Genomic DNA, 17,518 nt, shown 5'->3' with positions numbered 1-17,518 from the left:
TGTTCACAGATCAGTTTTCTGATCAATCCGGTTCAGCCCACTTTTTTCAACTCTGTTCGAGTGATATAGAATGGCTCGTATTCATAATATAGTAATTTTCATCAGTTTTCACAGTTTACGGCCCCATTTCCAAGTATCGGGACTGATAGACGAAATACAAATAATGTGGTAACTTTACTATTCTTCGAAGTTACATGGAATGTCTGTCTTGGCCGTTCTAGTCTCGAGTCATACAAAATTACTCGAGTACAAGTCGAGTCGATAAAAAAACGACTCGAGTCAAGTCTAGTCACCAAAAAATCGCGACTCGAGTCGAGTCATGACGCGAGTCGAGTCATGACGCGAGTCATTACAACCCGGGGTATTGGCGCCCCATAGGGTGGTCAGTTTTCAAGTTGATGACTGAATTTCGTCAATAATATTAGTAATTGCATTATCTTGCTATTCATTCAGATTTACCGGTAGAGCTGGGAGCAAGTAATTCATAATTATAGCATCTGGTATGTTGTTATAATTTCATTATTGTATGTTGTTTATTCGTGACCTCCCATCTTTTATATAATCAAAAGATACTGTAGTCGCCCAAACGTAGCAGACTAAAAGAAAAACTTTCGTGAGACGCACACACAAATTGCCATGTCTTCATTCCTCTGTGAGTGCCCCGGGTGGCATTTGCATTGTTGGGGCTCAGATTGGAAGGACCGGACTATTCGTCATGCCCACAGAGCGCGGCTACTGACAATGAACACATACCCGACGTTTTGGTCAAGGTCATTCTTTGGTAGCACACTTTGTATTTAGGGACAGTTAATGCCGAAACTCGAGAAAAATTTTCAAGTGAATTATTAATTCTCTTGAAAATGTGTTGATTTACGAAATAATTTTGAGTCCCCTAAGAGCTTGCTCCTGGTCCTATTGGGGAGTTTGGGGTGTGGCAGTTACGGACCTGGCAAGAATGCAAATCGTTGGGTGCGACGAATAGTCCTGCATAGAGGTGGGCAATGGGTGCATTATGACGTAACAAGCAAATGACTATGATTTATAAAGAAAGTTGTTATCTCATAAGATCTTTTCATTGCAAGCCTTATTTGTATTGTCTTCCAAAATCTCTTCTGAAATTAGTTCTAAGAAGCAAAACAAATGTAATCGTGAGTAATCGTGATTACTTTTGAAAAGTAATCGTAATCGTAATCGACTACTTCCTGATTTGGCTGTAATCGTAATCGTAATCGTAATCGCGGGATTCACAAGTAATCGTAATCGCAATCGATTACATTCGTGAAGTAATCACCCCATGTCTGACTTCAAGTCGGCATCTACGGAATCATTTTTAATAACATCGGCCTGGTGTAAATGACCTATTGACCATTGTAGTCGCAAAACACCATGAATACCACGAATAACAACGTGCATGAAATGATAGCTCTGGTACCATCATCGTGTCCTATATGGTGTCGACACAGGCAAATCTCACGCCTCAGTGAAATTGATTCACGTCACAATTTCCATTTGACTACAGGCAATTTGACGGTCATTTTTGACCGGCTTGCCGAGCATTCAATTTGGCAAAACGGGTATCAATCGAAAGATGACTCTGCACTGATTACGAAAATATAAATTTTATTCTGCTCGTGGCCCTGGAACTCCCACAATCAGCCTCGAATTTTTCATTGTTATGGAGATTGTCATTGGGACGCAACAATGCTGTCTGGCTCTTTTTCTCTTGAGCTACTCTCTCGTTTCGCCAGACAGCATCGTTGCGTCACAATGCCAATCTCCATAACAATGAAAAATTCGAGGCTGATTGTGGGAGTTCCAGGGCCACGAGCGGAATAAAATTTATATTTTCGTAATCAATGCAGAGTCAGCTTTCGATTGATACCCATTTTAGCAAATTTAATGCTCGGCAAGCCTGTCAAAAATGACCGTCAAATTGCCTGTAGCCAAATGGAAATTGTGACGTGATACAATTTCACTGGGGCGTGAGATTTGCCTGTGTCGACACCATATAGGACACTATGCTGGTACGAACGCGACCAAAATGTATATCCCTCGCAACCCATAGTTTAAGAAGCGCTCACAATGCTGTGAAATGATATAAGGGATGCTTATATCGCGGATCACAGCGTAAATTAACTATAATCGAATTCAAGACACATATCAGTCCAGTTAACTGAATCTTATTGCAACACTATTTCGGCGGCAAATTAAATCGAAACATCCATAAAAGGAGGATTTATACATCGGGCGGACGAAAAGATAAGCCTACAAATCCAAACCGAACCTAGAACCAGATATGCTGGCTGACGTAACACCGTATAATATACGTGACGTGCTAGAGGCGGTACCGTACTTTTATCGGATGTAATATTTATTGGAATCAGTATAAGAGTGCAATATGAGATAGCAATGATGATATGTTTCTAAGATAGTCACAGTCACAGATAAAGCTTGTTGCATAATCGAAGAACAAATAACGCGGTATTATATCAGCACAGTGTTGAGAAAATCAAAGCATGCATATTTTATTAGGATGCTGACATTAGAAGAAGTCATAGACAAAGAAACACGGTAATCCGATGAGTTGGAATCATATCACGAAGCGACAGCTTCCGCATACGACGGCAGTGCATCGTCCTCTTTTGGGATGGCGTACATAGAGTGCGGAGAATATGGAGGAACTTGGGTAGGATACGTGGATTGAGAATTTGGAAATTGAGTAGGGTATGGGCGGTTGGTAAACTGCTGTCGTTGTTGAAATCCGTATGAAGTCACGTGTTGGTTCTGGAGGGCCGTAACGGAGGCATGGAGAGCAGTGCCTGTGGTCATATTACCACTTATAGATGGCACTGGCACCGCAGTCATGCTAGTTTCAGCTAATTTGGCCATTCGAAATTTGCACCACGCAATGAGAAGGCTTGAAAGTCCCAGCAGAAGTGCCCAACCCCACGGAATAATGGCGACGTAGATAGGGAGTGAGAGAATTAAGAGAGAGACTGGAAGCATTATCCCTCCGACGACAATCATGAAGACTCCGCAGCATAGGTAGCCTCCTACTCCACAATCTCGGGACCTGGAAAACAGATCGACGTAGATTATGAACACGTACGTAGCCGACATCTGCAGTATGCGAGTTCAACGTTTGTGAAAACTGGACGCGATATGTTTGCATTGCGGGTCCCACGGAGAATTGCTTTTACAGTATCTGGTATTTGTTACCATTGAGCGTTTTAAGAAACAAAATCCTCAATCGAAATGTCCTGGGCATTCGAACAATTAAAAGGTGGAAATTACTTTATATATCTCAAATATATATGCTTATAACGAAACGTAGAAAGCTACATTATACCGAAAACTCAACAAGTAAAATTTGTATGTGTTATGTAACATGGGTCTGCGACTCGCGACCAGATGCGTGATTTCGAAAAGGCGCGATATAATGTTCATTCGACTGCAGAAATAGCTTATTCGAGGTAGATAACTTCAATATGCAATTAGTATCATAACAGTAATTAATAGTATATTCATATAGAAATGAACCCGAATATTTGTGGCTGACACTCGTCAGGGGTAATCGTCAGCAACTAATAGAGAATTGCAAAGAACATTGTATATCAACCATCGTATCACAAAATATGACGTCACCAGCATGGAATCTCGAATAATCGGGGCGAAGAGAGAGTGATTCTGCCATTTGCAAACATTTGTTAGATAATCCTGTTTGCGCGAAAAATTATCGAGACGACAGATTTCGTGTTATCGGGAGAGGTCATTTTTTTACTTTCATTTGGGTGCCTTGGAGTCCACTTTTACCAAAATCCACCAACCAAGTCTGTGCCTACGGAAGTAGTTCGTGTACCTGTACCAACTTCGACCCGATTATTCGAAATTTTATGCTGGTGACGTCATATTTTGTGATTCGATTGTTGACACACATTCATTTTTCCAATTCTCTACTATAGTTGCTGATGATTATCCCTGATGAGTGTCAGTCGTAAATATGCGGGTTTATTTCATGAATATACTATTCAACTGCAGAAATGTATATAATTTGAACATTGTCGTGCAAAACCAAAATGATTTGTTCTCCTGATCTTAGTACCGCTATTCCTATTGGCTATGACAACAGCATGCTTGGAGATTAGGATGAAGAAATGAATGATCCCAATCGTCTCGATTCGACAATAGCCCAATCAGTAACAATCACCTAGACGTCAACAGCAATAACAGTGTATATACGTAATGTCGCAATGAAACCATGTTGTCCTATGCGATGAATTTTTGACCATTCCAAATTTACCGCGTTCCTCCCAAATTGTCATTCTAGCTAACCATATAATTACACATCTCAGTTCAGTTCAGTTTGGCGTATGCACGGGTTTAACCGCATTTCGGGGTGAAATTGGGCAGAAGGCAGATATACGTTTCCTGTGATGGATGCAGGGCTGTGGAGTCAGAGTCAGTGGAGGCAGAGTCTTAGTTTGGTTAATTTTTCGCTTAATGGAGTCGGAGTATCAAAAAGTTTTAGCACGCCATGGATCGGAGTCGTGAAAACTATACTGCCTGGAGTCGGAGTCGTGAAAAAAATACTGACAGGAGTCGGAGTTTGTGAAAATGACTCTGACTCCGACTCCAACTTCTTTATTATGAAAACAATTGCTTTCAAAGGTATCTTAAAATTAATAATAACGACTAAAATAGGAATTTTATGTACCATCAATCGTTGTTATTAGTAACGATATTCATAAAATTGGACATTATTTGCAAATTATAATTCAGTTGCATATCGGAAAATCGCAATAATCATCTACGCGATGCAGTCACAAATTGATGCAATTCTTGGAAATTGGAATTATATCATGATACTGTGACAGAGTGAATACATCGCCTGGTTTTGTAAAATTGATTTAAATATAACCAAACGCTGCTTCCCACTTGACAAAATTAAAAATATTTGTAGTATAGCTCAGCTGCTTGGTCGACTAAATGATTAAGAAAGACGGCAAGTCTTAGTCCTTGAATACTTGACCAGGTACATGTAGAAGTAGACTAATAGACATATGTTATTTGACTACTTCCTAAATTTTGTTTCGGACCAATGTTTATTACTGGTGAGAGTGTGTGTGCGCTTGTAATCAGTATAGGGGGTAATGAGAAAATTAGCAAGTTACAACTCCATATTAGTTGCTGACTCATACACAAGAGTTACACTTCGATTGCTTTATCTACATTTTAATCATACAGGATTGGATATAGGTCATGTTTGAATGATTCTTACATATTAGGCCGCAGAGGTCTTAAACTCAAATGTGCTCGCGAGTCAATTTCCTAGTTTTTGATGACGCCGCGGGCCGCAGCATCAATGATGAACGGGTATTCAATGTATAATCTCCAAGTAAGCCTTATTTGACGGGACCTGGCAGACTGGCATTTACTATTGCACTACCCACGCTTGGTACGAAAAAAATCAAAATGCCTGTCCACATAAAATCGCGCGTAGCGCGAAGAATATTTTTCATTTGAATAAATTGGCTTAAAAGATATTCCACTTTTTGTGGGTTAGCAAATTAATTTTAAGCTATGTATAGCATATTGGACTAATTAAACAATGCATCTCGTACCCCCTGATGGGGTGCTTCGTAACCCGGAGGGCTCCACGGACACTTGGTGTCCAATCGCGGAAGAATCCATTGGCGTGACTCCAGTGGAGAGTACCGCCCCCTTACTCGCCACCAGCGATAAGAACGTAGATAAAGAGACCAAAGATCACCCTGCAGGATTCAACTAACTATATATCAGGCGGTGCAACAGAATGCCAATGATTGCCATACTGACCTGATTAGATAGCTATAAACGCAATGACATTTGGATATATATCTATTGCCCATGAATGTCTCATTGTTGCGTCCGTGGTCGTACCAAGTCACGGCGTTCCGAATCACAAGTCTCTCTCGGATTTTACCGTTTCAGCCGACTCAACTCGAATCATTTGATTTTGATCGCCCAGTCAGTACGAATTAGAGCAATTTTACGAACGGCCGCGTCCATGTCAAAATAACAATTTTCAGTCACGAGTCATCAACGGGTCGTGTTTTATCATAATGTACAAAAATGACTATATTATCCAGCACATTTATAACAAATGTTGAGTTTTTAGTACAAAATACTTTCATTGAATAATCATTCAAGACATCAAATGCCGAATATGTCCATAAGCCACAGAGTGTCGTGTTGTGGTTGCAATGTAGTCCTATAAGCATTCAGCAACAGTCGCTACCATTGACACTCAATTCCGAGAAGGCAACAAAGTGCGCACTGATTTCACAGTTTTATAGGAAACCGGTATATGCATGTTACATGGAGAATATAATTATTACATAAAAATAGGATTTAAATATATGAGGTCTCACTCCTTTTTCGCGTATGACTTAACAGCTCATCGGCCTCCAGAGAAACCAGAATCACGATATTATAATAATGAACCAACTTTCAGCCTCTGCTTTTACGGTAAAATCGCTTGTATTCCTCACAGGACCATTTTCAAATTGCGGCTAAAACAAAGCAATCATAGCAAATGTCAAGATTGCCAACGTATTTCGTCGGTAAAGCCGCTGTTTTAGCACTTAATATAACTGTATTCAACAGACCAATCATCGTAATTTTGTCAATTCCATTGTTTGCGAAAAAAGGTGTTGATAAAATAGAAACCCCATTGTCCATGATATACTATAATGTATTAATACGTGCATGGGCTTGATAATTGAGTATTCAAGTGAAAAACAAGGTCACGGATTTTGAGGTAACATTTTGAAATCATATGACTGGTTGAGCCCGCGAGTTTGTTTTGGGGTATTCATGGTGTTTGTCGACTGCTATGGTCATTTACGCCAGGCCGATATTCTTCATATTTTCCGTAACTGCCGACTTACAGCACGGCCCACCTCTAGGATTCTTGTAAGTCACCGCTGACGCGGATGAGGCTCCTAGGTAAACCTCCAACACTTAGGTATCGGAAATCGGAAGTCGACCTCGGTCGGACTCGAACCCGCACCCATTGGTGTTGTAGCCGAGGATTATACCACTGCGCTATCTCGCCACAGCCAGCCCGCGAGTGCTCTGACGGTTTGAATGCGGCCGCGATGCAAGTTGAGTTTGACACTCCTGCCTTAGGGTATAGAGAGTCCATGTTATAAAAACTTTCAAATGAAAGGATATTTAGAAATTCATTCTTCCATGATAATTGCATATTGAATCGAGCTGTACCGCAATGAATCAATTAAGCATGCCATCGTTGATCATATATTTGCATGTGTTTAATGGTTACCAGGGTTGTAACCAAGTCACAAGGCTCAGAGTCACACGTCAATCTGACTTTTATAGTTTTGACTCGAGTTCGAGTCCAAGTCATTGTATTGGCTGCTCAGTTTCCAGTTGAGGTCTTGTTAACCCACTTTTTATAACTCTATTTGGTGATATCTAATGGTTCGCATATATAATATACTAATTTTCCTCACTTTTAGCAGCTTCTGGTCGCATGTTCAAGTACCAGTACCAATAGACGAAGTCCCAATAGTGTGGTTACTTTACTATTCTTCGAAATTACAATGAAATGTCGGTCTTGGTCGTTTGAGTCTCGAGTCATAGGCCTTAGTTCGAGTCAAGCGCAATGACTCGAGTGAGTCGAGTCCAAGTCGAGTCAATACACAGCTTGAATCGAGTCGAGTCATTTCTGAATTTTTCGAAAATGACTCGAGTCAAGTCGAGTCATCAGAAAATCCTGACTCGAGTCGAGTCATGACTCGAGTCATTACAACCCTGATGGTTACATGATACCCCTTTAACCGTCACTGTGGTATATAATTTTAGAAGTAAATTGGTAGTACTGTCGGAGTCGGTACGTTTAAAGACTCAAGAGTCGGACTCGGTATATTGAAAATGTGTGGAGTTGGAGTCGGAAGATAACTTTTGTATTGCCAGAAATCCTACAGTCGCTGCCGCAAATCACTGCTTCCGAAGCGGAACTAAGCTGCGAAATCGGTCGTTGCCATTCCATGTTTACTTCCGATAATGTAACACACACATATTGAGATAACATAGTACAGTAGCCTTATTCTTGAAATACAGTTAATGAGCCATGCAGCAAGGGCTGAAACGGTATTTTCACTTGATAAAAGTAAATTATAAAACAGCAGGAATTAAAAGCAAAAAGCTTTCAGCTTGGTAAAAAATCATTTACGGAAAAGCTATAGCGACTCTAACTGGAGGCAAAATCCACAAAACATGATGCTTAAGACTTAAAGGCGTGCCACTTTCATGGCTGAAGGAAGGCGTCAAGTTGGACGCAATTCTAACGAATTAAATCTACGAGAGTAATAGCGACTATATCAGGGGCGGGCAACATACGGCCCGCGGGCCGGATCCGGCCCGCGAAGGGATTTTGTCCGGCCCGCGGAGAGTTTTCCGTCTTACATGATCATGTGGCCCGCGGCCCCAGTCTGCCGAGATTTCCCACTACTTGCTTACTACGTCAAATTTTAGTGACTGTGTGTTATAATATACGAGTATGCGCAGCGTGCGAGAGTGGAGCTTACGATTAAGTTCGTCGCAGCGAGAAGACTTGCAATATCGGCATTTACTATGTACTCAACCCTAATGTCGTTTGTGATGGTGTTTGTCGACTACAATGGTCATTTACATCAGGCTGATATTTCTAACTTTTAATTCCGTAACTGCCGAATCGTAGCACGGCACACTATACTAGGCTTTTGTAAGACGTAGGGTTACTATATTTTGGATTCTGAAAAGAGGACAATTTTTCAAAATTTTCAGACTTGCAAAACCGGGGGGAAATCCTGAAAAATGGTAAATTTTTTCTACTTCGTCGTCGGTTGACTAAAAAAAGAAAGGTCAACACTCTCGCTCAGCGCCCAAAATACAGTTTTTCCTTTCACATTATCAGTGGGTTGACTAAAAAAAAGTCAACTTTCCGGCTCACCTCCCGAAAGAGCCACTGGAGCGTTACTTCAGTGCTAATTTACTGTATCACAGTTGATTTTGCCATATATTTAACCAAACTTCTCAAAATAGAGGACAAAATCTCAAAAAAAGAGGACATTTGGGCGTCCTCCGAGGACACTTTCAAAAAAAGTAAAAAAGTGGACAAATCCTCTTAGAATGGTACGTGTGGTAACCCTAGTAAGACAGCGCTTATACCACGGGTCGCCAACTCAAAACGGGTCGCGGGTCACTTTTCAAATTTGGTAGAGGACGCGGACCGCATGAATTCAATATCCAGATTAATCAGGCCATACAGTTGAACAACGACGCTATCTCGTGACCTACTCAACCCTAATGAATTGATGTCTTGTTAAATTAGGGGTACAGGGGTTATTGAACGCCTTGAAATCTTGATTAAGGATTGCACCGTGAGTTGACTGATCAGATAGAAGCAGACATGGCGGCGCCTGTATGGCAATGCTATTCTCAAATCCACAGTGTCTTCGCCACTATCGGCGAGAAATGGCTTTGAGGTGACATTGCTGTCGTTAAAATACATTCATTACATACGATTTATTCCAGTGGCGGCTCGTCCTATAGGGCAACTGGGGCATTGCCCCACCTAAAATTCTGTTCAATAACAATTCGTTACCTTTTATAGACGCACAGCAATCTATATATACCGAAATCACAGCGAAAAATCGTATTATTCTTGTCCTTTCGCTTGTAAATGCCCAGCCCATGTATAGCGAAGTCTCTGCGAAAATCGATCTCTCTCCTGTGTTTTCGCTTTGCGAATGCCTAGCCGGGGCATGCCCCGGTAGCGCTCATAACAAGCTTTCATTGTCTATTCTCTCAAAGCCGCGCACAATAAAGAAACGGTGATTTACTCTCTCCTATTCATAAAATTACCGAGCAACCGGGGCACAATAGGTCTGTGCCCCTAAGGTGTGATGTAACAATCGTATCTATATCTGAACTCGGTTACCGTCATATGCGTTTGGTCGACCTTTGCTGGTATAGGTCGATTTTGATGTTGTTTCACACCTTGAAAACTCTTGACACTTGGTATGTCATGTCGTGATGGTGGTATTTAACACTGCCCCAAGTTTCAGGGTTTCTACTTAAAGTTTAGGGTAGTAATTTCGTTTCCGAAGTTGAGTGTGTGCTGATGCGTCAAGTATCGCAACAGATTTTACTGAAAAGCCGGTATTGGTATCCATTGATTTTGACGATGTTCAATACTGAGATTGGTTATGACATTTGGCACGGTAAGTCTTAATGTTAGTATCGAACGCTGTACCAAGTTTTAAGTTTGTCACTGAACTATGTTAGTGGTAATTTCGTTTCCTAAGTCGAGTGAGAGCTGACTCGTCATTAATCGCTAACAGATTTTACGCAAAGCCGGTATTGGTCTCCATTGATTTTAACGATGCTCCTTACCTAGATCTGTCATAAGCTTTTGCACGGTATGTCTTGATTTTAGTATCGAACGCTGTGCCAAGTCTCAAGGTTGACACTCAATGATTAGGGCAGTAATTTCGTTATCAAGGTCGAGTATGGTAGAGATGTGCTATGATCTGACACTTTAGCCTACAACGCATTGCGGATCTCTCGCAAAAGTCGGTGTATCTGTGGTAACGTTAACTGTGTTCCATACTGAGATAGGTGATGAGATGATGATATCATTCTCAGTTTGCATTCAAATATTTACTTTGATATTATATTCTCCAATGTCAATTTCATCGTGAAATTGTGGCCTTCAAGCCATTTGCTTACAGCCCCCTGTCAAGCGCGATAGCCATTTCGTTTTCGATGGCGGCTAACAGCTGATCACTTGATCAGCCTATTCCTCAGTAAATTTTACGCAAAATTCGGTCTGTTCGCATTAATTTTGACAGTGTACCATACCGAAAAGAGCCATGAGGCTACTTCTCGATGATGTCACGTAACAGTGTACTAAATTTGCGGCTGTTATCCACGTATTTATTCGGTAATATATTTTCCCAAGGCGATTTCGCAGCAGACCTATAGACAGTAATAAAGCCGTATGTGTCGTGTTACAGTCTCCAGTTTCAAGGCCAAAATCTCCTCTGCTGTACCGAGACCGAATTTCCGAGGCTGCTATTCTTAGTTCTTCAGAATGATGTTTTGGATTCAATATGACAGGCCCAATGTATGAGATAACAATTGCGTATGTGTCCGAACTCGTTGACCTTTCCAATTAGGCTTACGCAATCTCTCGAGTTATAGTCATTTCCATTTCTGCAGATAATTAGTCAGGTCTAGTGCGAACATGAGCCGTGTTGAATCTTTGTTCCGTACGCCGTTTACGCAGTTACCACACTTCAAGTCACAGCTCACCGGCAGACCCCTCGTGGCACATACGTTAAAATCACTGTTGTCGGGAAATTCATGTTACCGTACCATCATTAAGTTACTTGTTTACGTTGGAAAACGCCATTGTGACGTCATCTTGATAAAAAGTCGCTTGCAGCCCTTGCCCCACCACCCGATATTGTCACGAGCCGCCACTGATTTATTCCTTGTATATGTGGAATGTGGATAAATGGGCGGATAATGTATCGATTCAGCAATCCGGCCCGCTAAGTTCTTCATTTTCCTATATCCGGCCCGCCGACTGGAGAAGTTGCCCGCCCCTGGACTATATGCAGCTGGCCCGGCCATATTTGAGTTCATTGTCGATATAGCTACTGCTTGGATTATATTGTTTCACCGTAACCAATTAACCATTCATCTGGTGTTGAAGCAATAAAATACCGTACGTTCTATTGTGTGATACTGATAACTGATACCTAACGATAGGAAGTGCGAGCCTCTGTCGGAATTAAGCGGGTAATTGACCGGATATATTCCGTTTATTATATATTCCGTTTTCGAGCATTTTGGCAAATAAAGTGGTGGCCCGGGTTATTCGGTGTCATAATTAAGCGGATTCTACTCGAATATACAATTTATATTAGCTTACTTAACCCTTGTTGCGTTAGCCTATGCGAAATACTCATTAACTTACCTGTGTGACATTCCGTAAGTCCCCATACTATGTGACATTCCGTGAGTCCCCATGCTATGTGACATTCCGTGAGTCCCCATACTATGTGACATTCCGTGAGACCCCATACTATGTGACATTCCGTGAGACTCCATACTATGTGACAATATATCTCTCTGACAGCTTCACGACAACACAACTATATGCTCGACGTTGACGAATGGCCAATTCAAGTGAGCCCGCTCACGACAACGCTGGACCGTCACCCATGAATAAATCAAAAAGAGAGTAATGACGTAACGCAGCAGTATCAAAACATGAAAGGCGATCGAGTTCACGAAGCCAGGACAATAGGACATATTGTATCGTGCGGTATGGTACTTTCCATACTCCCTCTTGAGGGGTTCATTCTGTACCGTATTTGAAATTTTCCATACGTCTGCTGTATACGAATTTCGATACATATTCAGATTCATACTCAGTAGCCTAATCGCGAATGTAGTACCCATTCTTTTACATGAGAAGACTCCAGTGGCGGCTCGTCCTATAGGGCAACTGGGGCATTGCCCCACCTAAAATTCTGTTCAATAACAATTCTTTACCATTTATAGACGCACATCAATCTATATATACTGAAATCACAGCGAAAATCGCATTCTTCTTGTCCTTTCGCTTGTAAATGCCCATATGCAGCGAAGTCTCTGCGAAAATCGACTTCTCTTCTGTGTTTTCGCTTTGAGAATGCCTAGCCGGGGCATGCCCCGGTAGCACTCATAACAAGCTTTCACTGTCTATTCTCTCAAAGCCGCGCACAATAAAGAAACGGTGATTTACTCTCTCCTATTCATAAAATTACCGAGCAACCGGGGCACAATAGCTCTGTGCCCCTAAGGTGTGATGTAACAATCGTATCTATAGCTGAACTCGGTTACCGTCATATGCGTTTAGTCGACCTTTGCTGGTATATGTCGATTTTGATGGTGTTTCACACCATGAAAATTCTTGAAATTTGGTATGTCATGTCGTTATGGTGGTATTTAACACTGTCCCAAGTTTCAGGGTTTCTACTTAAAGTTTAGGGTAGTCATTCCGTTTCCGAAGTTGAGTGTGTGCTGATCCGTCATGTATCGCAAAAATATTTTACTCAAAAGCCGGTATTGGTATCCATTAATTTTGACGATGTTCAATACTGAGATCGGTTATGACATTTGGCACGGTAAGTCTTAATGTTAGTATCGAACGCTGTACCAAGTTTTAAGTTTGTCACTGAACTGTGTTAGTGGTAATTTCGTTTCCTAATTCGAGTGAGAGCTGACTCGTCATTTATCGCTAACAGATTATACGCAAAGTCGGTATTGGTCTCTATTGATTTTAACGATGCTCCTTACCTAGATCCGTCATAAGCTTTTGCACGGTATGTCTTGATTTCAGTATCGAACGCTGTGCCAAGTCTCAAGGTTGACACTCAATGATTACGGCAGTAATTTCGTTATCAAGGTCGAGTATGGTAGAGATGTGCTCCGATCTGACACTTTAGCCTACAACGCATTGCGGATTTCACGCAAAAGTCGGTGTATCTGCGGTAACGTTAACTGAGATGATGATATCATTCTCAGTTTGCATTCAAATATTTACTTTGATATTATATTCTCCAACGTCAATTTCACAGTGAAATTGTGGCCTTCAAGCCATTTGCTTGCAACCCTCTGTCAAGCGCGATAGCTATTTCGTTTTCGATGGCGACTAACAGCTGATCACTTGATCAGCCTATTCCTCAGTAAATTTTACGCAAAATGCGGTGTTGGTCTGTTCGCATTAATTTTGACAGTGTACCATACCGAAAAGGGCCATGAGGCCACTTCTCGATGATGTCATGTAACAGTGTACTAAGTTTAAGGCTTTCATCCATGTATTAATTCGGTAATATATTTTCCAAAGGCGATTTCGCAGCAGACCTATAGACTGTAATAAAGCCGTATGTCTCGTGTTACAGTCTCCAGTTTCAAGGCCAAAATCTCCTATGCTGTACCGAGACCGAATTTCTGAGGCTGCTATTTTTAGTTCTTCAGAATGATGTTTTGGATTCAATATGACAGGCCCAATCTATGAGATAACAATTGCGTATATGTCCGAACTCGTTGACCCTTTCAATTAGGCTTACGCTATCTCTCGAGTTATAGTCATTTCCAGGTCTAGTGCGAACATGAACGGTGTTGAATCTTTGTTCCGTACGCCGTTTACGCAGTTACCACACTTCAAGTCACCGCTAACCGGCGGTGGCACATACGTTAAAATCACTGTTGCCGGCAAATTCATGTTACCGTACCATCATTAAGTTACTTGCTTACGTTGGAAAACGGCATTGTGATTGTGATAACAAGTCGCTTGCAGCCCTTGCCCCACCGCCCGATATTGTCACGAGCCGCCACTGGAAGACTCGGGTGTTGATATTGTGATCGAGTTCACGAAGCTAGGGCATATAGTACGGTGCGGTATGGTACTTTCCATACCCCATCTTGAGTGGTTTATTCTGTACGGTATTTGAAATATTCCATACCGTACCAACATTCATCTATTGTTGGCCGATCCGATTTTGATTCATATTTATACTTTTTCAGACTTCCATAATCTAGGATTCTACGGTGTCAATTTAAAACAAACATGTTTAAAACAAGGCCCTTGTTTGAAGCATTTTTTTTATTGTTTTTTTTTTATTCAGCCATTACGTCACAAATATCAATTGTGACGTCACAGTGGATTGACATTAACAATTAAAAATATTGACTAAACATTAGTGCGGAGCATGGACTGGAGCCGGATTGGATATCCAGTCGAATTCTTTTTATTTTGGCTCGGAGCCGGATCAGTACTTTTTTTTGATACGGCCAGAATCTTTATGGATAAGCATGACTATTGTAACTAAATAACTACCAACTAATCACACGCTAGCAACCGCCAAGCCAGTGCGAAAATATACGAGCCATATTTATAAATTCACGGAATCACCATACCGTGTAGGGCTGGATTTCCGGCTGGACTTTTTCATTTTTGGCCGGAGCCGGATCAGTACTTTTTCCTGATACGGCCGGAGCCGGATCGGAGCAGGACCAGAGAATTGAAAAACCGGATCGGAGTCGGACCAGAGAATTTGTCGAGCCGATCCGCACTAGTAAATTTACCTCCTTTGACGGAATATCTGTACTATTGCTGTTGAACCAACTATTTTGCGGGATCCAAGCATCCAATATCGATAGATGTCGAGCGTCGGCTATATCGGGTGGTAATTATCCGTAGGCTCATACAACATGTTTTTTGGAAAGTAGGCTATTTACACAATTATTGTATAATTTTACAACTTAAAAAAATACAATTTTCTCAAAGGCCTTTGTTTAAAACATGCGTAACGCAGCAGAATCAAAACATGAAAGCGATCCGAGTTCACGAAGCCAGGACAATAGGACATAGTATAGTGCGGTATGGTACTTTCCATATTCCCTCTTGAGGGGCTCATTCTGTACCATATTTGAAATTCTCCATACGTCTGCTGTATACCAATTTCGATACATATTCAGATTCATACTTTCGCAGACTTCAGTAATCAGTAATTGCGAATGTAATACCCATTATTCCTACATGAAATGACTCGGATGTTGATATTGTGATCGAGTTCACGAAGCCAGGGCATAATACGTGCTGTATGGTACTTTCCATACCCCATCTTGAGTGGCTTATTCTGTGCGTTATTTGAAATATTCCATACCATACCAACATTCATCTATTGTTGGCCGATACGATTTTTGATACATATTTATACTTTTTCAGACTTCCATAATCACATATATAATACATATATAATATATATTACACTATACATGTGCAGTGACGAGGAGCCGAGATAAACCTTCAACACATTGATTCTCAATCAGGGTGCCGATTGGACTACTCATTGGGTAAAGAAGTAAAGATAAAGAGGGTTGCCGCCGCCGTATGACAAAAAATTGGGACATCCGTTTTCTGAATATCATTTGGGTATAGCTAATGACTAGCAAAACGATGATCCAATGCGCGCGGGCCGCATATGCCCCGTCAGGTCATATTCAAGATATCACAAGAGCACGTGATAATCAAATTAGACTATTTTTTCAGAGATAAATAGGCCTACAGTGTTTGTCAGCAGATACTAAACAAAATACTCATGAACAATACATGAACAGAAGTTTGGTATCGTGAAGCGTTTGATTAGGCAGCGCATCTATTTCACGAATCTCAACGATAAATATCAAAGTGAATGTTAAAATATCTTCCTTAAGATCGCCACAGGAAAACGAACATGTGCAAACACAAATAGACTAATCCACGCTGATTAGCATTGCCAATAAATGGTCGGGTTTAACCAACAACACAAAATGAAATTCGAGTGCTCGTCATCTAATTTCTTCTATATTTTCATTCACGTTTCTTCAATATGCAGTACTAAGCAAAATAAGTATATCGCTCGAGTTCGCACTTCGCATCTATGGTAATATTTCGAGTCTAGTCGCGACAGCCTCGAGAACCGTGACCGCTCTTTCTACAATGAAAATATATGAAAGCAACGGGGCTTTTTTGATTTCGGTACCGTCGAATGGCAAAATTTTTCTGTTCAATGGAAAGGTACAAACTTGAACCATTTTATGTTGCTGTCCTTATATAATCAAAGAGATAAACAACATAAATGCATTAAAAATGCATTTGAGAATCGTAATTTTTGCCACAAGACTTTCTTGATACATGGTAGTAATGCAAAATGATCAATGTAAATACGCCGAAAACCCGAGTGTAGAACGATATAAAGACATAGTATGGTGAGGTACAGTACTTTTCAAACTTCATTTTTAGTGGTACATGCTGTACCATATAGTTGAAATTTTCCATGTCATGGCAACATTTGTCTATACTGCTGGGCTCGGGACCTTTCTCATCAAAAGAGGCACATTGACCCTAAATTTCTACTTCTAATTCTAAATTTCGCCCTATTACGTGGCTAATCAGCTGTCATTTCACAATTCGTGACTTCATGGTGACACGAAATAAAAGTTCACTACTTGTGAATCGCCATGTTTTGCGAGCTGCATATATAAATTGTATAAGCAAAAAGAATCATATGATATATATTTAAACTTACGGCATTTAACACGTACATTTAAAGGTAAAATCAACATCTTCTATTACTTTTAATTCAGTGTGCAATGCTGTACTATTGTGCAATGTACATGTGTATGTGCACTGTGCAGTGCATGCCTCTTCCATACATCGTCTAGGCCAGTGGTTCTTAGTTCTTTTGTCTTCGCAGATCCCTTATTGTCCGTCAAGCCCCCCGCAAACCCTCAAGTTTTAGTTCAAATTTAGCTCAATTATCTTGCAATCATCATCTGCCTTGTGCAAGTATTAACTGTAGGCTAGCAGTGGGTCTCAACCTTTTTCACCTTGCGAACCATTTACACGATTAAACGTTGCGTCGCTGAACCT

At 40.9% G+C, this 17,518-nt stretch overlaps 2 protein-coding genes across 2 annotated transcripts in view; one reads left to right on the top strand and one right to left on the bottom strand.

The window, feature by feature from the left end:
- Positions 1 to 17,518, top strand: part of LOC145444867 (dihydropyrimidinase-like) — a 177,442-nt gene that overhangs the window by 48,907 nt on the left and 111,017 nt on the right. The gene's annotated exons all lie outside the window — the stretch shown is intronic.
- Positions 1,763 to 12,290, bottom strand: LOC145444933 (uncharacterized). The gene is made up of 2 exons (XM_080322995.1): positions 12,032 to 12,290; positions 1,763 to 3,073 (listed from the first exon to the last, which is right to left on the bottom strand). The coding sequence occupies exons 1-2, from the start codon at positions 12,163 to 12,165 to the stop codon at positions 2,596 to 2,598; spliced, it is 612 nt and encodes a 203-aa protein (XP_080179121.1). The 5' UTR covers positions 12,166 to 12,290; the 3' UTR covers positions 1,763 to 2,595.

Source organism: Botryllus schlosseri, chromosome 8, assembly GCF_051294905.1.
Source record: "Botryllus schlosseri isolate E-star chromosome 8, Bs_hap1, whole genome shotgun sequence".
NCBI lineage: Eukaryota > Metazoa > Chordata > Ascidiacea > Stolidobranchia > Styelidae > Botryllus > Botryllus schlosseri.
This window is presented reverse-complemented; position numbering and strand designations above follow the sequence as displayed.

Coding starts and splice junctions, on each gene's coding strand:
- LOC145444933 (XM_080322995.1), bottom strand. CDS start 12,165: ATGGAGTCTCACGGAATGTCACATAGTATGGGGTCTCACGGAATGTCA. Junction 3,074..12,031: donor ACTTACGGAATGTCACACAG/GTAAGTTAATGA, acceptor TCTGTTTTCCAG/GTCCCGAGATTGTGGAGTAG.